We start from the raw sequence: 20,334 nt of genomic DNA, 5'->3' as shown, positions 1-20,334 counted from the left end.
CCTTTTCTAACTACCGTTTGCTGCAGCAGAATACAAGCATGAACATGACTGCATTTTACCCTGATGACACATAAAATATAATTTCAAACATCTGTGACTAATACTCAGTAATTACAAAAAATGGGTATAAACAAGTTACTTTGGATAAGATACTTGATATCATACTTGAGAATGAAAAGTAAAATCTACTCAATGTAAACTTCAGTAACTGTCATCTAGAAAATTTTAGAAAAAGAACCAGACTAAATATTTTTATTCTATTAAAGATTTATAATTTCTTCCTGTAAATGTTAAATATCTTCCCCCAGCCAAACCATGAAACCATCACACATCATTTAAACAGTTCCAGGTATCTCAACTTGTGAAGGAATCCTAGTTACCTGATTCTGCTTCATTTGGCAACAGAATGCACCTGCAGACTTGAGCACCTTCTGGCTTCAACGAGGGCCCAGGGCTGCCTACACCCAGGCAGGGTTGACTGCAAACAGTTTCTACCCTTACAGCACCAACTTGGCTCATCTCCTGACCTGGAAGTCTCTGATCTTGCACTGCCTACAGTATTACCCTAACAGTATTAGCAGTATAGCATCCCCTAATAGCAAACCTAATACTAGACAGCCTCTATTCTGTTAGTGACCAAACTGAGAGTAGCCATTTTCAACGAGAGCACCACAAGTTTTAAAACATGTAATACCTGACTACTTACTTAGTCAGGGGCCCTGACCCCTTTTCCCTTACATTGTCAAATTAAAAAATGACAACAGTAAATACAACATAGCTGTCCCATAGGAATAAATCAAAACCATATATTTTTGTCCAATCAGCAAAAAATATATTCTTTGGTGTGCCACAGAATTTTTAAGATGAAAAAGGTTGAAAATCACAGTTGTAGAGTGATAAATCCTCTAAGAAGTGCCTCAGATTAATTGCAAAGGAGGTCTCCTTTTTCACTTTTCATTTTCTTGATTACAAAACTACCCTCCATTTCATACCCTTGCATTCTAAACTCCATGCTTTTAACAATGACTTATGAATGGATACTTAAGATGGTATGTACTTTTCTAATGACTCAAATTGGCTGCTCAGTAAAAATTAAAAGATGTGTACATGCATACAGTTTGTTTTGTCATGGCATCAATATCTGAAAATCCAGCATTTCAAACTACAAAACCCTGAAAAACTTCTGAAGCATCTATGGAGAGGTGTAGAGTACCAAAATCTAAATCAACTCAATCTTGTGTTTTTAACTGGATACCATACAGAAAAATGAAGCAATGGCCATTGGTAACAGAAATAGGTGGTGAAGTCATAACAGTCCTAGGGGGTACACTGATTTGTCTTAAGCCAGAATAGGAATGCCATAAAAAATGTTTCTCCCATTTAAACAGTCTGCAGTAGGAAAGTAAAACTAATGTAAAGAATTAAAATGTTAAAAATAAAGACCAGTTTGGCAAGTATGACACCTAAGTTATACATTCTCATGGGACACGGCTGCTTTAACTGGACAAAGCTGGGGTTTGAGGAAAATTTTCATCTCCAGGTCCGTGTGACAGATAATAGGACTCAGCAGGCAATGTATATACAATAGGGTCTCATTGAACCCAGTTAAGTGAAAGACTACACTACTCCTAAACTCTTGCCCCACCACCAAGACACCTGGGAGATGCCACCCAGATCTCAAGAGTACTTAGCTTACATCCTTTGGTGGGCATCTAGAAAAAGACAGAAGCATCCTATTGCATTTCTTCCCTACCCCTCATGTGGGCTGAGTACTAAAAAACAAAGTGTCTTTGCCTAGAAACAAACTATCTCTAGAGAGACTGAAAGGAAGGAGAGAAAAAGAGCAAATTCACTGCAATGGTGAGCAGAGAAAGGAGTCTATACTCTCAAACACATGGCAGAAATTAAAATGCTGAAAATAATGTCAAGATATCCTTTATAGTAAAGAGCTAATATGCTAATCAGACCAAACAGCAGAACGACCGTCTGGACCACCTCCCAAACGAAGCGGGGGCTGCAAGGGGCTGAGGCAGCCGCGGCTGGGAGGGCCAAGTCCCTTGCACAAATTTCGTGCATTGGGCCTCTAATATACATTATAATGACCTAGGCATTAGTGGTCACTAACAAGTCACATTTCTAAAAATTACTAAAATATATACTCATATTAAAAAATATAGACAATTTGGCCGAAACCGGTTTGGCTCAGTGGATAGAGCGTCGGCCTGCGGACTGAGGGGTCCCAGGTTCGATTCCGGTAGAGGGCATGTGCCTGGGCTGCGGGCACATCCCCAGTGGGAGATGTGCAGGAGGCGGCTGGTCGATGTTTCTCTCTCATCGATGTTTCTAACTCTCTATCTCTCTCCCTTCCTCTCTGTAAAAAATCAATAAAATATATTTTAAAAAATAAATAAATAAATAAAAATATAGACAATTTAAAAGAACCCACAATGTCCAGAAGTTAGAGTGCATATACAACCCACTTTGTCTTCAACTGGCCCATAAATTGTGAATAAGGTATTTAACTTCCAGGCTCTTAATATAGCTAATTTCAAATGTAGTTGAGGAGCACTAATTTATTAAAATTTATTAAAATTAGTGCTCCTCAACTAAACTGGATGGGAGGAAATAAGGAGGCAAATGAGGAAGCAAATTCTCCATTTAAAGTTTTTATTTATTTATTTAATTTTGGTTAATCCTCACCCAAGTTTATATTTTCGTTGATTTTTAGAGAGAGTAGAAAAGAGAGGGAAAGACAGAGAGAAACATCAATGAGAGAGAAACACATCGACTGGTTGCCTCCTGCACAAGCCCTCGGCCGGGGAGGAGCCTGCAACCAAGTTATATGCCCTTGACCGAAATCGAATCCAGGACCCTTTGGTTTGCAGGCCAACACTCTGTCCACTGAGCCAAACTGGCTCAGGCTAAAAGTTTTTTTTGTTTTGTTTTTTTAAAATATATTTTATTGATTTTTTACAGAGAGGAAGGGAGAGGGATAGAGAGCCAGAAACATTGATGAGAGAGAAACACTGATCAGCTGCTTCCTGCACACCCGCCACTGGGGATGTGCCCACAACCAAGGCACATGCCCTTGACCGGAATCGAACCTGGGACCCTTCAGTCCACAGGCTGACACTCTATCCGCTGAGCCAAACCGGTTACGGCTAAAAGTTTTAAAGAGAGTTGAAAGTAGACAAGCACTCAAGAACAGCACAAACATGAACTTACATGACGTCTTAAAGTAGAACTAGAGAGGCAGAAAATGGCAGCGTGTTTCCAAACAGAAGGAAGCTATGAACACAAGCACAGAAGTAGAAATGACAATTCCAGTTGAAGGAAACACAGTTCAAAGGGAAGAGCTAGAATAAATGACCTCTTAAAGCCTACGTTAAGGAGTTTGCTTGTTTTTCCAAATAGACAATGGGGAGCCACGGAAAGTTTTTATGCCTGAAGAAGTGTTTTAATTACAAGACCAACATATTGAAACATGATCACTGTATAGTTTATGCAACATGCATGACTAAAAAGTTTAATTTTACATATTTTGGATTTTTAAGATTACTTTGCTTTTATTGATTTGACACTATGAAACTTCACAAAATAAAATGTTTTACAAGTCACATGATTCCCTAACATTTATTTTCAAATAACCATAAATGTTTAATAATCTAGAATGATAATTTATGCAAAGCCTTGTATGGGAAGCAATGTAGAATGGTGGTTTCTAGTTTCAATTGTGGAGCCAGCTGGTTGGAACACCAGCACAAACTTTGTGACCTTGAACAGCCCAAGCTTTTTTACATGGTTTTTATACTAAAAGAAATATAAGGGCAAATGCCTAACATATAGTAAAGACTCAATAAATGTTGGCAATAATCATTAAATAGAATCCAGATGCCCTACACTAGTTGTTGGCTCATCTGAGTTTTGGTAAGGATTCATATGTTCTTATTTTCTACTTTCCAAAATTCTTAGTTAAACATACTTGTATTTAATAAATACTTCCTGGTAGACCAGTGGTTCTCAACTTTCCTAATGCCACGATCCTTTAATACAGTTCTTCATGTTGTGGTGACCCCCAACCATAAAATTATTTTCATTGCTACTTCATAACAGTAATTTTGCTACTGTTATGAATTGTAATGTAAATATCTGATATGCAGGATGTATTTAGTGACCCCTGTGAAAGGGTCATTTGAGCCCCAAAGGGGTCGCAACCCATGGGTTGAGAACCACTGTGGTAGACTAATATGTAGAAACCAATCTTTATTTATTACACCAGACTAGAGGCCCAGTGCACGAATCCGTGCACTGTTGGGGTTTCTCGGCCTGGCCTACGGGGATGGGACTGAAACCGGCTCTCCGACACCCCCGAGTGGTCCCGGATTGTGAGAGGACGTATGCCAGGCCCACCAGTGCATGGTCGGGGCCGGGGAGAGATCACAGGAGGGCTCCAGGGAGTGTCCAGCCCATCTTGCCCAGTCCCCATTGGCTGGATCCCAGCAGCAAGCTGACCTACCAGTCGGAGCGTCTGCCCCCTGGTGGTCAGTGCGCGTCATAGCGACTGGTCAGACGGTTGAACACTTAGCATATTAGGCTTTTATTACATAGGATAATGAACAAAACGGTAGGCAGACTGTATCTAAGTCCAAAACACAAATGTCTTAACTCAGTTATTTAAAAATACAATTATTTTTAAACTGAAAACATATTGTTAAATTACATTAGTGTTAAATTACACATTAGCAATGGAATTTTCAAATACTGTAAGAACTTTTTTAGTTCATTTTTTAAATATGTTTTTATTGATTTTTAGAAGGAAGAAAGAAGAGGCATAGAGAGACAGAAACATCATCGATCGGCTGGCTGCCTCCTGCATGATCCTGGATCAAGCCCGCAACCCCAGCATGTGCCCTGACCAGGAATCGAACCAGTGACCTCTTGATTCATGGGTTGATGCTCAAACCACTGCGCAACACCAGCCCTGCAGGAGTCAAAGACTTCTACACAAAGCAGAGATGGGAGGCTAGATAAACTAATCAGTCTGTGTTCACTTAAACAGTCAGTTTCCTCCGTTCTCATAGGTTAAGTTAGTCAACAGCACAAATTCAGAAGAATCAGATCCTGAATCACCTAATGGCGAAGCACTAGAGCAAAGTATTCATCAGAATCATCCACAGTGCTTTTAAAAAAACCACACAAGCCAGAATCCCCATTCCCAGAGGAATCCAAAAGACTCAAAAGATTTGGGATAGGGCCCCATGGTTGAAAACCACTATATGTAGGGACTAAACAGAGAACACTTATGTCAACTATATTTCAATAAAACAGTTTTATTTTTTAACTACCACTGGGGTTTTAGTATAGCATCAAAGGATATCCACAATTATGTGAAAAGTCTGTTAAAATACTCTTCCCTTTTCCAACTACATATCTGTATGAGGCCAGATTTCCTTCATATGCTTTAGTGAAAGAACCTATCACAACAGAGTGCATGCAGTAATAGCTATGGGAATCCAGCTGTTTCCTATTAAGCTAGACATAAAGACAGTTGCAAAAAATGTAATAAATGTCAATCTCATATTTTCCTTGTTTTGGAAGAGACAGTGACTTTCATTAAAAATGCTACTTACGATAAGGACACATTTGTAATACCTTAACTAATAAAGAATTTAAAAAAAAAAAATGCTCCTTACGCCCTAGCTGGTTTGGCTCAGTGCATAGAGCGTCAGCCTGCGGACTGAAGGGTCCCGGGTTCGATTCCGGTCAAGGGCATGTACCTGGGTTGCGGGCGTATCCCCAGTAGGGGATGTGCAGGAGGCAGCTGATCGATGTTTCTCTCTCATTGATGTTTCTAACTCTCTATCTCTCTCCCTTCCTCTCTGTGAAAAATCAATAAAATATATTTAAAATAAATAAATAAATAAATAAATAAATAAATAGGTTTATAATTTTTAAATGATAGATATTGATAGATATAACCTACATAAACAAAAGCTTTTTTGAGTTATCAATAATTCTGAAGAATGTAAAGGAATTCTGAGGCTAAAAAATTTGAAAACAACTGCTAGAAACCTAATAATATTTTTATTACTTAGCTATTGAGTATCTTCCTTTGAAGTACAATAAGCAATGACCAAACAAAAGGAGGTGATAGGTAGAATAATGATTGTTATAAAATAAAAGTATCTTCAATCATTAAATTTGTTATGTACAAAAGGCAAGGAATAAAACAATTATATAATATGCTACCATTTGCTAAAACTGGGGAGGAAATGATGTCAGATGCATATGTGCCTGTATATGCATTAAAAAAACCCTAAGCTGGCATTCAAGAAATTGACAAAAAGCAACCACCTATGAGGGAAGGGGAATATGGAATACTCAGGAATGGTATAGGAATGACACTTCTCAATTAATACCTTTAACTTTAAAACACATAAATGTACTCTATTTCTTAATTTAATCTAAATCTAATTTAACCTATTTAGAAAATATTAATTGTTACACTTAAAAGATGTCACTGATGGAATTAAAAACAAAATTAGATATTGTGAAAGAAAAAAAAATCAGTGCACTTGAAGATAGAAAAAGAAATATGCAAAAGGAAGCACAGAGAGTAAAAAAATTTTTTTTAAAAAAATAGCCCTAGCTGCTTTGGCTTGGTGGATAGAGCATCGGGGTCCCAGATTCAATTCCAGTCAAGGGAACATGCCAGGGTTGTGGGTTCAATCCCAAGTAGGGGATGTGCAGGAGGCAGCCGATCAATGATTCTCTCTCATCATTGATGTTTCTCTCTCTCTCCTCTCTCCCTTCCTCACTGAAATCAATAAAAATATATTTTTTTTAAAAGAATAAAATAGCCCTAACCGGTTTGGCTCAGTGGATAGAGCGGCGGCCTGCAGACTGAAAGGTCCCAGGTTCGATTCTGGTCAAGGGCATGTACCTTGGTTGCGGGCACATCCCCAGTAGGAGGTGTGCAGGAGGCAGCTGATGGATGTTTCTCTAGCATCGATTGTAACTCTTTATCCCTCTCCCTTCTGCTCTGTAAAAAAATCAATTAAATATATTAAAAATAATAATAATAATAATAATAAAATAACTCTCACCCTGGCCAGTTTAGCTCAGTGGATAGAGCATCGGCATGCAGATGGAAGGGTCCTGGGTTCAATTCCGGTCAAGGGCACTTGCCCGGTTGCGGGCTCGATCCCCAGGAGGGGGCGTGCAGGAGGAAGCTGATCAATGATTCTCTCTCATCATTAATGTTTCTTTTTTTTTCTTTTTTTTTTTTATTTCAGAGAGGAAAGAAGAGGGAGAGAGAGAGAGATTGAAACATCAATGATGAGAGAGAATCATTGATCGGCTGCCTCCTGCACACCCCCTACTGGGGATCGAGCCTGCAACCCAGGCACGTGCCCTTGTCTGGAATCGAAACTGGTACCCTTCCGTCTGCAGGCCAATGCTCTATCCACTGAGCCAAACCAGCTAGGGCTCATCATTGCTGTTTCTATCTCTCTCTCCCTCCCTTCCTATCTGAAATCAATAAAAATATATTTTTAAAAAGTAACTCTCGGTGAAATATGGGACAATATTAAGCTATCTACATACTTTCAACTGGAATCTAGAAAACAAAGAGGGTAAAAAGAAAAAATATTTGAGGTAATAATACAAAATATTTTTCCAAATTTGCCACGAACTATAACCTGCAAATCCAAGAAACTCGGTGAATCCAAAACAGGATAAACTCAAAGAAAACTATTCAAAGGCACATGATAATAAAATAACAGGAAAATGGTAATAAGCTTTTTAAAAAGCATAAAGCAACCAGAGGAAAAAGGACAGACTGTATTCAAGAGAACAAATATTTTAAAACCACAGAATTTTCAAAAGTTGTGCAAGCCAAAATACAATAGAACATTTAGAAAGTGCTAAAAAACAAACACAGGAATATCAACATACCCACTGAATTCAATGCCTACCAAACTACCTTTCAAAAATGGGGCAAAAAAAAACCCACACAAAACTATAGTTGTCGCCAAAACCGGTTTGGCTCAGTGGATAGAGCGTCGGCCTGCGGACTGAAGGGTCCCGGGTTCGATTCCGGTCAAGGGCATGTACCTGGGTTGCGGGCACCTCCCCAGTAGGAGATGTGCAGGAGGCAGCTGATCGATGATTCTCTCTCATCGATGTTTCTAACTCTCTATCTCTCTCCCTTCCTCTCTGTAAAAAATCAATAAAATATATTAAAAAAAAAAAAAAAAAAAAAAAAAACAAAAAACTATAGTTGTCAAACTGTGTTGTACAGGTATAGGATAAACAGACAGGTAGGAATAGAACTGGGAGTGCAGAAATAAACCCAAACATTTATGTCCAATTGATTTGAACATTCAATGAGGAAAGAACAGTCTCTTCAACAAATGGTGCTGAGACAATTGGATATTCACATGCAAAAGAATCAAGTTGGACCCCAACTCACCCCACATACAAAACTAACCCAGAATGGATCAACAACCTAAATGTAAATACTAAAATAATAAAACTCTCAAAAGAAAATACAGAAGCAAATCTCCATTATCTTGGATTTAACAATGGTTGGGGGATTTTTTTAGATATAACACCAAAGCATGAGTAAAAAACAAATATAACTGAATTTCATCAAAATTAAAAACTTTTGTGCATGACAGTATTACCCAGAAAGTAAAAGGACAATCTGTAGAAATGGGAGAAAAGACTTGCAATTCATATACCTGTTAAGGGATTAAGTTCAAGAATATATAAAGAATTCTTACAACTCAATAACAGAAACACAACCCAATTCAAAAATGGACAAAGGATAGACATTTCTGTTTAGATGATATACTAATGGCCAATAAGCATATGAAAAGATGTTCAGCATCATTAGTTATTACAGAAATGCAAATCAAAGCCATAATGATACAACTTTATACTCAGAATGATTATTATCAAAATTAGTAACTGTTGGTAAGGATTTGAAGAAAGTGGAACCCTCGTGCATTGCCGGTAGAAATGTAAAATGGTCCAGCTGCTGTGGCAATCAGTTTGGTGGTTCCTCAAAAAGTTAAACATAGATTATGTGGCCCAGCAATTCAACTCCTAGACAGATACCCAAAAGAGTTCATAGCACAGATTCAAGCAGATACTTGCATACCAATATTCATAGATGTATCAATACTAAAGCCAAAAGGTGGAAACAACTCAAAATGTCCATCAACAGATGAAATAAATAAAATATGGTATATACATATATTGGTATTATTCAGCCTTAAAAAAGAATAAAACTCTGATACATTCTGCATGTATCACCCTTGCAAACATGTTAAGTGAAATAAGCCAGACATCTAACAGCAAGGTGGTCTCTGTGAGCCCTGACACAGATGAAAAAGTATTTACCATGTAAATATTAACCATAAGAAAGCTAGATTGGGCCTGGCCGGTTTGGCTCAGTAGATAGAGCGTCAGCCTGCAGACTGAAGGTCCTGGGTTCGGTTCTGGTTGAGGGCATGTCGTACCTTGGTTGCAGGCTTGATCCCTGGCCCTGGTCGGGGTGTGTGCAGGAGGCAACCAATCAATGTGTCTCTCTCACATCAATGTTACTATCTCTCTTTCCCTCTCCCTTCTTCTCTGAGATCAATGAAGATGTATTAAAAAAAGAAAAAGAAAGAAAGCTAGATTGGCTTTATTAATATTAAATAAGAAACACTTCAGAACAAGAAATATTACCAGAAATAAAAAGGTGCATAGTAATGATAGAGTTCATTTAAAAAAAAAAAAAAAAAACGTAATCCAAAACATGCATATCAAATAATAGACATTTAAAATATATGAAACGGCCCTAGCTGGTTTGGCTCAGTGGAAAGAGCGCTGGCCAGCAGACTAAAGGCTCAATCCCCAGTTTGGGGCATGCAGGAGGCAGCCAATCAATGATTCTCTCTCATAATTGATGTTTCTATCTCTCTATCCCTTTTATTGATTCCTCTCTGAAATCAATAAAAATAAAAACATGAAACAACAAATTAACAAAGCTAAAAGAAAAAAAAAGACAATTTCAGAATTATATTTAGAAATTTCAACACTGTTCTCAGGAATTGACAGAAATAATAAATGGATAATCAATAGGAATGTAGAAGATTTAAATACAGTAATAACTTAGCCCAGGGGTTCTCAGGGGTCGCCTAAGACCATCCTGCATATCAGATATTTACATTACGATTCATAACAGTAGCAACATTACAGTTATGAAGTAGCAACAAAAATAATTTCATGGTTGGGTCACAACATGAGGAACTGTATTTATAGGGCCAGAAGGCTGCCCTAACCGGTTTGGCTCAGTGGATAGAGTGTCAGCCTGCGGACTCAGGGGTCCCAGGTTCAATTCTGGTTAAGGGCATGTACCTTGGTTGCGGGCACATCCCCAGTGGGGAGTGTGTGAAAGGCAGCTGATTGATGTTTCTCTCTCACCGATGTTTCTAACTCTCTATCCCTCTCCCTTCCACTCTGTAAAAAATCAATACAATATATATTAAAAAATAATAATAATAATAGCCGAAACCGGTTTGGCTCAGTGGATAGAGCGTCGGCCTGCGGACTGAAAGGTCCCAGGTTTGATTCCGGTCAAGGGCATGTACCTGGGTTGCGGGCACATCCCCAGTGGGAGATGTGCAGGAGGCAGCTGATCGATGTTTCTCTCTCATCGATGTTTCTAACTTTCTATCTCTCTCCCTTCCTCTCTGTGAAAAATCAATAAAAAATATATTTTAAAAAAAAAAATAATAATAATAAAGGGCCATATGGTCGAGAATCACTGACTTAGCCTAATTAACATTTAAACATACATTATTTTCAAACACACACCAAGGCAGACCATGTAATGAGCCATGAAACAAGTCTATTTTAGTTGTCTGGACCCAAAGGGAAAAACCAGCTGCAACATTTCCTGAACTTAAACGCTTTTTGCAAAGGCTTCTCTCCAAGGACTACTGTTTCTCATGGGAAGAGCCATGCCACCCATTTTCAATACCTCTTCCTATTTCCCCTCCTAATTGTAACTATCAAAATAAAGGACTCAATAAAAATATCCTTTCCTTGCCTACCCAGCCAGAATTAGTCAATCTTATGAAGTACAATGCAAAAGTCATAAGGCAGCCCAGCTGGTGTAGCTCAGTGGTGTTGACCCATGAACCAGGAGGTCACAATTCAATTCCAGTCAGGGCACATGCCAGGGTTGTAAGATGAAACCACAGTAGGGAGTGTGCAGGAGGCTGCCGATCAATGATTCTCTATCGCCCTCTCCCTTTCTCTCTAAAAAAAAAAAAAAATCAATAAACTATTCAAAAAATCTATTTTAAAAAACAAGTCCTAAAGCAGAAATAAGCTTGACATATTTAGAGAACAGCAAGGGGGCCAGAATGACTGGGACAGAATAAGGTAAAGGGTAAGTTGTAGGAGGTGAAATCAGAAAGATAACAGAGGTCAGAGCATATAAGACCTGCTAAGTCTTGGTAAGGACTTTGAATAAATTCTAAGTATGATGGGAGGGTTCTGAAAAAAGAATATTATCTTACTTACATTGTTAAGCATCTCTTAGGCTGCCATGTAAAGAACAGAACAGAAACTACTAGTAAGCAACTGGTTAGGAACCATTGGCCAGAGCATGAGAGGTGGCTAAGACCAGAGTGGCTTAAACCAGACATAAATGTGTTTGTCAAGGAAAAAAGGCCCAGAGAAATCTATATAAATTGTGTTGTGATGGCTTAAAGCGTTCTTTTCTTGGATCCCTGGACATCTCATTCTCCTACTCACGAGATACTTAATCTGTCTTCCTTGCATGATCACCCTCACCTCCCCAAGCTCTTCAAGCTGGAAATGTTTGAAGGCCCCTCTTTTTTCTAGCTACTCTCATTCCTATGGTGATTTTATCCAGACACTTGGCTTTAAATATCATCTATATAATAATCATTTAATTTACATCTCCAGTCTAGTCCTTTCCTCTACACTCTAAATACAGGCATACAGTTGACATGGTAGACATCTCAAACGTAAGAGAGAAAAAAATTGAACTCCCTAACCTTCCCTCTCCAAACGTGTTTCTCTTCAATCTTTCCTCAGATAATATCAACTCCATTATTACAACTGCTCAGGGATAAACCTTAAGAGATACCCAAGACTCCTCCATTCTCTCACACCCCACTTCAAGTATGGCAGCAGATGCTTTCAGCTCTACCATCAGACTATATCCAGTAACCAACTCACTTCTGACCCACCCCCACTGCTATCGGCATTGCCATCTCTCACTAGGATTACTGCTTTCTTTTTAACTGGTCTCCCTGGTTCTGCCCTTGCCACTGCCCTCACCACTCCCTAACTGTAGTCTACTCTCAACATAGCAGTCAAAGAGATCCTAGTAAGTCTAAATGAGAGCATGTCAACAACTGCTCTAAATCTTCTCACTCAAGTAAAAATCCTTACAATGGTCAAGACCCAGTATCATCTGACCACAGCTTTATGCCTCTGCTCCAGGTATGTCATTTCACACTACTCTGCCCCAAATCACTTCATTCCAGCTTCAATGGCTTACTTGAAGTTTCTCCAATACTCCAGGCCTGCTCCAGTCTTAGGACCTTTGAATTTGCTGTGGCCTAAAATTATCTAGCCCTTAAAATGATCTAGAATGCAAGCCTGTTCTTTCAACTACTTCAAGTCTTCGTTCAAATGTCATCTTAATGAAGTATTCCCTTCCATACTATTTAAAATTGCTAATTTCTCTCATCCTGTAACACTGCTAATGCACTAGCTCTGCTTTATCTAATTTATAATTCTATATGCAATTATAGCACTCCCCTCTATCAAACATACTGCCCTAGCCGGTTTGGTTCACTGGATAGAGCGTTGGCCTGGGGACTGAAGGGTCCCAGGTTCGATTCCGGTCAAGGGCATGTACCTTGGTTGCAGGCACATCCCCAGTAGGGGGTGTGCAGGAGGCAGCTGATCGATGCTTCTCTCTCATCGATGTTTCTAACTCTCTACCCCTCTCCCTTCTTCGCTGTAAAATCAATAAAATGTATATTTTTTTAAAAAACAAAAAAACATACTGCCTATTTTACTTATTTACCTTATGTATAGTCTGTCTCCTAGAAGATAAACTCTAGAGATTTTTTTGTTTGTTTCATCTCTTGCCACATACACACCTAGTCCCTAGAGCAAGCAGTACCTTTCACAGACCTCTGTTGGTCCAATACTGAAACAAAGCTTCTCCAAAAGTGCTGTTTGTTAGGCCCAATTCCAATTCTAGGACTAATCTAATTCAAATATACCAACTCCTTTGTCAGTACTTATAGTATATGAATAATATTCAAAATTCACAAATGTTTTTAGTTATGCTTTTATTTAATCTAAGTACTTACTTACCTGACAATTATAGATTGCTTACTGTTTCCAAAATAGTTCAACTTCTTACTCTGGCATTACAATAAACAGAAAGAACAGAAGGCTTCAGCTAGAAGGCCTAGGTTCAAATCCTCGGTCCACCATTTACCAGTAGTATGTCTCAGACAATTTAGCCCTCTCTTAGTTTTTCATCAGTAAAATACCAAGGTGGAGGGTAAATAAAGACCAGCCTGCCTTACTTATCCTACACCTAATCATAATATTATTGTGAAAATCAAAAAATGTATGAGAAAATGCTTTATAAACTGTGATATACAAGTGTGACTTAAATGTCCATACTGTATTCTGAAAATCCCTGAAATGGAACAGAAAAGTTCAGTGTTTGGGGCAGCATACCTCACCATACCTCCCTGCCCCTAGCACTAAACTCTAATTTTGGAATCAAACTGGCTCTTCCACTTACTTGTTGTACTTTAAACAAGTTACTCAACCACTCTGAGTCATTGTTTCCACATCCATAAATGGACATAAAACTAACTTCGTAGCATCCTTTTGAAGATTAAAGATTATATACACACATATAGAATGTACCTATGGAATACAACATTTTATTTGCTGCAGTCTTGTTCTTCTTTCAAATGGAGAAAAACCCAAAGGCAGATAATATAAACCTACACCGAGATAGAAAAGTTAACTTTGACTTGAAAATTTCATGTGAAAGGACAAGAAGGAAAGTGAGAAAGAGCTAGAATTAATCAAGCAATAATTTCAATAGTTTCCCAATTAAATTTGTTCTTTCCTTCTTACCTTTCTCTACGATAAAATAACAGGATGAGATGCAAAAGAAAATCAGCACACAGAAAATCATATTTAGTAATCCAAAAAAGTTCATTTCAAAACTAAATATTATATAGTTTTTTCTCTCCAAATCAGAACAATTCTAGTAGCAGTTTTTCAATTTCTCAAAAACCAAATATATTTTGACACTCTAGAATTCAAGGTACATGCCAAAAAAAAGAGTCATGTTTTTCCAACTATAGAATCCTGATATAACTGTATTAAATATGTTTAGAAATGACAGAATGAATAAAAAAAGTAAAAATTCAATTTAGATATATATCATACAAGCACATCAAGAATGCTTTGAAATCATCAGACTTTGATATATTTCCTCAATTCTATGATACCAGCAATTATAAGATACCATCAATATAAAAACCATTTTGCAAGGGGGGGAGGGAGGGAGAATCCCTCCTATAATAAATATTCACTTAAGATATAAACATACCAACTTCAGAAAATACTAAGTTGTAAGGGATCCCTCTGGAATGCAAAAAGAGCTAACTACAAAGTAGAAGATACTTGTAACAGACATATCTAACAAGACTGCTTGTTAGATATGTCTAGAAAGAACTACAAATCAATATGAAAAAGTAAATAGCTTATTTTTACTGATTTCAGAGAGAGGAAGGGAGAGGGATAGAAAGACAGAAACATCATTGATCGGCTGCCTCATGCACATTCCACACCAGAGAATGAGCCTGAAAGCCAGGCATGTGCCTTGACCAGGAATCAAACCGTGACCTCCTGATTCATGAGTCAATGCTCAACCACTGAACCAAGCCAGCTGGGCTAAAAAAAAAAAAATTTTTTTAAAGATAAACTGGGAGAGAAAAGGCATTAGAATAAGTTTCTTGGAGGTGTTAGCACCTGAATCTTTAAAAGGTGAATAGGAATGCCCTGACCAGATAGCTCAATTGACTGGAGCATGTCAAGGTTGCAGGTTCCACCGAGAGGTAGGAAACATACAGGAATCAACCAATGAATGCATGGACAGATGGAACAAGTCAATATTTCTCTCTCTCTCCCTCCCTTCTTTTCCCTCTCTGAAATCAATAAATAAAAATTTTAAAAAATAAATAAAAGGTGAGTAGGAGTTATCCTGACAAAGTGCATTCCAACAGAGGGAACAGCTTGGCAAAAGCACAGTGATAAGAAACTGTACAGTGTATTTAAAGAAACAAAGAACAGCTGCTAACTGTTGCTTAAGGGTAATAAAGGCAAGAACTGGGATGGGTGGGTGGAAGTGGCCAAAGAAACAGAAAGATGCCAAGTCACCAAGGGAGTTATTAGACCTTAACCAATTGGCTAGATGGGGCAGTGAGATTTATGTAAAGAAATTATGTGGTCAGATAGATTATTCAGGGAGCAATGTAGACGATGGAGTTAAGGGGGATAAGATTGGCAGAAAGAAGGCCGGTTAGGAGGCAGTTATAACTGTCCTGCAGGAGATAAAAGGGCCTGACATAATGAAATGCAAGCTGTAACGAATCTGGAGAAAATGTAGAGTACAGACACATTATACTGCTGGTCTAGAGATCGCACCATGAACACCACTAACCTACAGTAAGGGTTGGCAAGTTTTTTCTGTAAAGGACCAAATAAAAAGGATTTTAGGCTTTAGGGGCCACATATGGTCTCTATTGCACTTCTTGGTTTTTGTTTTTAAACCTTTTAAAAATTAAAAACCATTTTTAGCTAGTGGACTTTTTTTTTTTAAGACAGCAGGCTGGATTTGTGAGTGCAGTAAGTTTGCTGATCCCTGCTGTACACCCATAAAGAAGTGAGGATTAACCTACCTAGAGATTAATTTCCCTAAAATGCTACACTATTATTAGTCCCCTACACAGAAACTTCTCCATAGGTCCTGACTGCCTACTGACTAAGTCAAATCCCTATGATGCATAGCATTCATAGTCATCTATACTCTAGTTCCAACGAGATTCACCCCTGGGTGAATCTTCCATTCTTATTAAATTGACCTACTTACATTTACCTGCCTCTGTATCTTTGTAGTGTTCCCCCATGTTCTTTCCTCCTTTCCAAACCTGCACAAATACCTTCTTCAAAGCACAATTCAAATCCTACACTGAAGTGATTCCACCCTCCTCAGAGCTCCCAAGAGCACTGTCTCAATTATTCTGATATTTACTTGCTGTCCTGTGCTATTACTTACTTCAAATAAACTGTATGTTCCTGGGGGCATGGAATAATTTACAGTTCTCTCTACCAATGGATCTAGCATATAACAAGGGTTAAATAAAAATGAAGACATATGTGTATATGTATGTAGTATACATATGTATACACACACGCACTTTTTTTCTAAACTAGCTATTGCCCTCGCTGGTTTGGCTCAATGGATAGAGCATCGGCCTGCAGACTGAAGGCTCCCGGATTGGATTCCAGTCAAGGGCACATGCCTGGGTTGCAGGCTCTATCCCCAGTAGGGGGTGTGCAGGAGGTAGCCAATCAATGATTCCTTCTCATCATTGAAGTTTCTATCTCTCTCTCCCTCTCTCTTCCTCTCTGAAATCAATAAAAATATTTTTTAAAAATACATAAATAAACTAGCTATTAACTGAAGCAAATATGATTTCACCCTTACCTTATATCAGTAACTGTACACTTTAACTCCACAGATGCAATGTGAATGCCATAGGAACCACAGAATGACAATCCCCAAGTATATTACTCTCCTATTACACATTTTTAGGGCTAGTTTATTAGGGAAACAAAAATAATACAAGCAGAATTTTTCCAATGGTCAATGTTATCATTATAGATATACTGGGATAATATTAAATATAGAACTCACTAGATCAAGTCAAAGTTTACTTACCTACATTTTCATTTATTTTTTAAAATGCAAAGATTTCACAACTAAATTGCTTTAAATTCCCCCCTAAATTATTACTCAAATTTAAAGTCACATATACATGTATACATACACATGTACAAAAGCCACATAGAGTCTGAATTTTTTAAAATAAAGTTGTCTGTGCCAATTCACATTACCAAAATGGCATTATTGATTTCATTCAGAATTTAGGAAAGGTAAAATATTTTAAATTTTTTAGAAAATACTCCATTTTGGATTACTATTGATAAATAGCTATAATCACAGGCTGTTTTGAGCTGGATTAACGGATTCTTCCTCTACTTGTGATTACTGAAGTCTTTTTCAAGTTCAAAGTGTGAACTGTGCCTTATTTTACTACACAAAGAATGTCCTTGCCAGAACCGGTTTGGCTCACTGGATAAAGCGTCGGCCTGCGGACTGAAAGGTTCCAGGTTCGATTCCGGTCAAGGGCATGTACCTGGGTTTCGGACACATCCCCAGTAGGAGGTGCGCAGGAGGCAGCTGATCGATGTTTCTCTCTCATCAATGTTTCTAACTCTCTATCTCTCTCCCTTCCTCTCTGTAAAAAATCAATAAAATATATTTAAAAAAAAAAAAAAAAAAAGAATGTCCAAGAAGCTATAAAAATTCCTCCAGAATCATTTGCCCACATTCCAATGCCAAGTACAGAAAACGTTTAAAACATTTATAGAAAGTATAAAAAACAAAACCAAAAAAAATTAACCAAAAGATGGCTATGAAAGTGAATACTGAGACTTTTTACTCTTCAAAACACATTGAAGAAAGCTTATAAATTTACAACCCTGAAAAGACTATTATCCATTGATAAATTTACTATTAATAATTCACTCACTGGAGAACAAACCCAGGAACCAGGGACTCCCATTCATCAATTTTGTTCTGTCGCTGGCTTAGTAGAGTTTTGGGCACATCCCCATATGGTGAACAAGAAAAGCTTAACTGACATTCTAAGGTTGTAAGAATTGATTAAATGTTTACGAAGTACTCGAGGACCAAGAAGGAGAGCCACTGTAACCATTAAATGTAATTTAGTTAAAACTGTAGCTAAGAGTTAGGCTTGCAAATCCAATCATAAAATTCTTTTGTGTCTTCTTAACACAGCAAATCTCCAGTGAGTCAGTTTAGTGTGTGTATTTAATGAGCTGGTTTAGCAACCTCAGAGGAATGAATTTTCTTCCAAATCTTTGTTTTCTGCCGAAACCGGTTTGGCTCAGTGGATGGAGCGTCGGCCTGCGGACTGAGGGGTCCCAGGTTCGATTCCGGTCAAGGGCATGTACCTGGGCTGCGGGCATATCCCCAGTGGGGGATGTGCAGGAGGCAGCTGATCGATGTTTCTCTCTCATCAATGTTTCTCTCTATCTCTCTCCCTTCTCTCTGTAAAAAATCAATAAAATATATTTTTTTAAAAAAATAAAAAATAAAATCTTTGTTTTCTCACAAACTCTGTCACTATCCAACCCACCTAGTTGCAAAGGGAGACATGATCCGGTTCAATGTTAGGTCTATCTCGGAGGGAAGGGGGGAACAACCAAAGACCTTGGATGCATATATGCATAACCCATGGACGCCCACCGTGGGTGGGGTGGTGGGGGCCTGGGGCGGGGGGGGCGGGGGGGACAAAAAAGGGGACATATATAATACTTCCAACAATAAAGTTTTTTTAAAAAGTTAGGTCTAGTTATTGATAAGCCACTACCAAATGGCTAAAATCTATTAGAAATCACAGTGGAACTTTGTTAACTTACCAGAAATGTGAAGCCTGAAAGTAATCCCAGAAAGCAACCATCCCAAGAAGAGCTTTATTAAAGGGAAAGTCCCTACACTTTTTTAAAGAGCTGGAAAGTGTTTTAGGCAATGCGGCCATCAGACTGAATTCGCTCAAACCTCATCTAATTCGCTCGGCAGCGCCGGCACCTGCTCGCTGGGAGCGACTGGAGAGCGGGAGGCCCTCTCCAGCGGCCCTTCCTGGGTGACAGGAACAATGCGAACTGACAAAGGACGGGAGGCCCCCGCGCCTCCGCGCCGCGGTGCTGCCCCCATCAGAGGGTACCAGCCCCAGCAAAGCGCTCCGCGCCCGAGCTCACGCGAGGCCGCCTCTCCGGTTTGGCGACGTGGGAAAGTGCACCCTGCGCTCCGTTCCGGACGGCGGAGCACCCGGCGCGGAGGGGAGGCTGCCCCTGAGCGGCCGCGGCAGGGACACTTCCTCTCCGCGCCGGCGAGCGGACCGGTGCGCACGGAGGCTCCCGGGTCTGGAGCGCCGGCGGGGAGGCCGGAGGGTCGCCGGCTCCGGGCGCAGGAAGCGGGGCTGGGGCGCCGGCACACCGTGCTCCCGGGAGCCGAGGGGAGACGGGAAGCTCGGGTCCGGGAGCCCCGGGAGCACGTTCCTTCCTCGAGCCCGGTCCCGAGGGGCGGCGCGGCCGGCCGGGGCAACTCTCCCTCTCGCCAAACTCCGGGGTGAGCGCGAGGGCGGCCAGCGGGCTCCCGGCGGGGTGGCGCCCGGTGGGGGAGGCGGCGAGGCCGGCCGGGTCCGCACCCTGCCCACGCGGTCCGCGCCGAGGCCGTCCGCGCCGGTCCCTCCCGCCGCGCGGGGCAGGGCCGCCGACCTCGGCCGCGGGCGCGGGGCCAGGCGGCGGCGGCGGGCGGCCGGGGCCCTACCTGAGGCTGTGTACCAGCTCCCGGCGTGGCTGGCTTCCCGGCAGACCACTCGGTTGGACATCTTGGTGCCTGTGCCGCCTATGGTGCACGAGGATGAATGAGGAGGCGGCGGCGGCGGCGGGAGCGGCTCCGTGAGGGGACGAGACGCCGCGGGCCCAGCCCAGGAGGAGGCGGCGGCGGGGAGGGGATCGGCCCGGCCCAGGAGGAGGAGGAAGAGGAGGCGGCGGCGGCCCGGGAGGAGGAGATGGCAGCCGGGGCGGTGGCAGCCACAATCAGCACGAACTCCGGCGACCGCCGGAAGATGGGGCCCGCGGCGGCCTCACCGACGCCCGGAGAGCCCTGGGCCGGCCCCGGAGTCGCCGCTGCTGCCCGGCCGGGGCTGGTCCTCGCCGCGCCGCCCCCGCGGCCCCCTCACCTCCCGTTTGGCCTCCCGGAGCCACCGCGGTGACCCCACCCCCGTGACTCCGCACCGCCCCCACCCCCCACCCCCGCGGGACTCCCAGCACCCACCCCCACCCCCACCCGGGCCGGGCCCTCCCGCCCCGCCGGCCGCC

The 20,334-nt window shown here is 40.8% G+C and overlaps 1 protein-coding gene across 1 annotated transcript in view; it reads right to left on the bottom strand.

Moving 5' to 3' along the window:
• MEMO1 (mediator of cell motility 1) overlaps window positions 1–20,176 on the bottom strand; it is an 83,798-nt gene extending 63,622 nt beyond the window's left edge. The window contains exon 1 of the mRNA XM_081100828.1: window positions 19,781–20,176. Coding sequence (XP_080956954.1) covers window positions 19,781–19,841 — 61 coding nt within the window. The 5' untranslated portion in view covers window positions 19,842–20,176. The remainder of the gene's footprint in view (window positions 1–19,780) is intronic.
• Between the last annotated feature and the right edge of the window lie 158 nt (window positions 20,177–20,334).

The sequence above is a fragment of the Myotis nattereri genome (genome assembly GCF_964212035.1).
Source record: "Myotis nattereri genome assembly, chromosome: 10".
Classification (NCBI taxonomy): Eukaryota; Metazoa; Chordata; class Mammalia; order Chiroptera; family Vespertilionidae; genus Myotis; species Myotis nattereri.
Note: the sequence above shows the minus strand (reverse complement) of the source record. Positions and strands in the feature narration are given on the sequence as shown.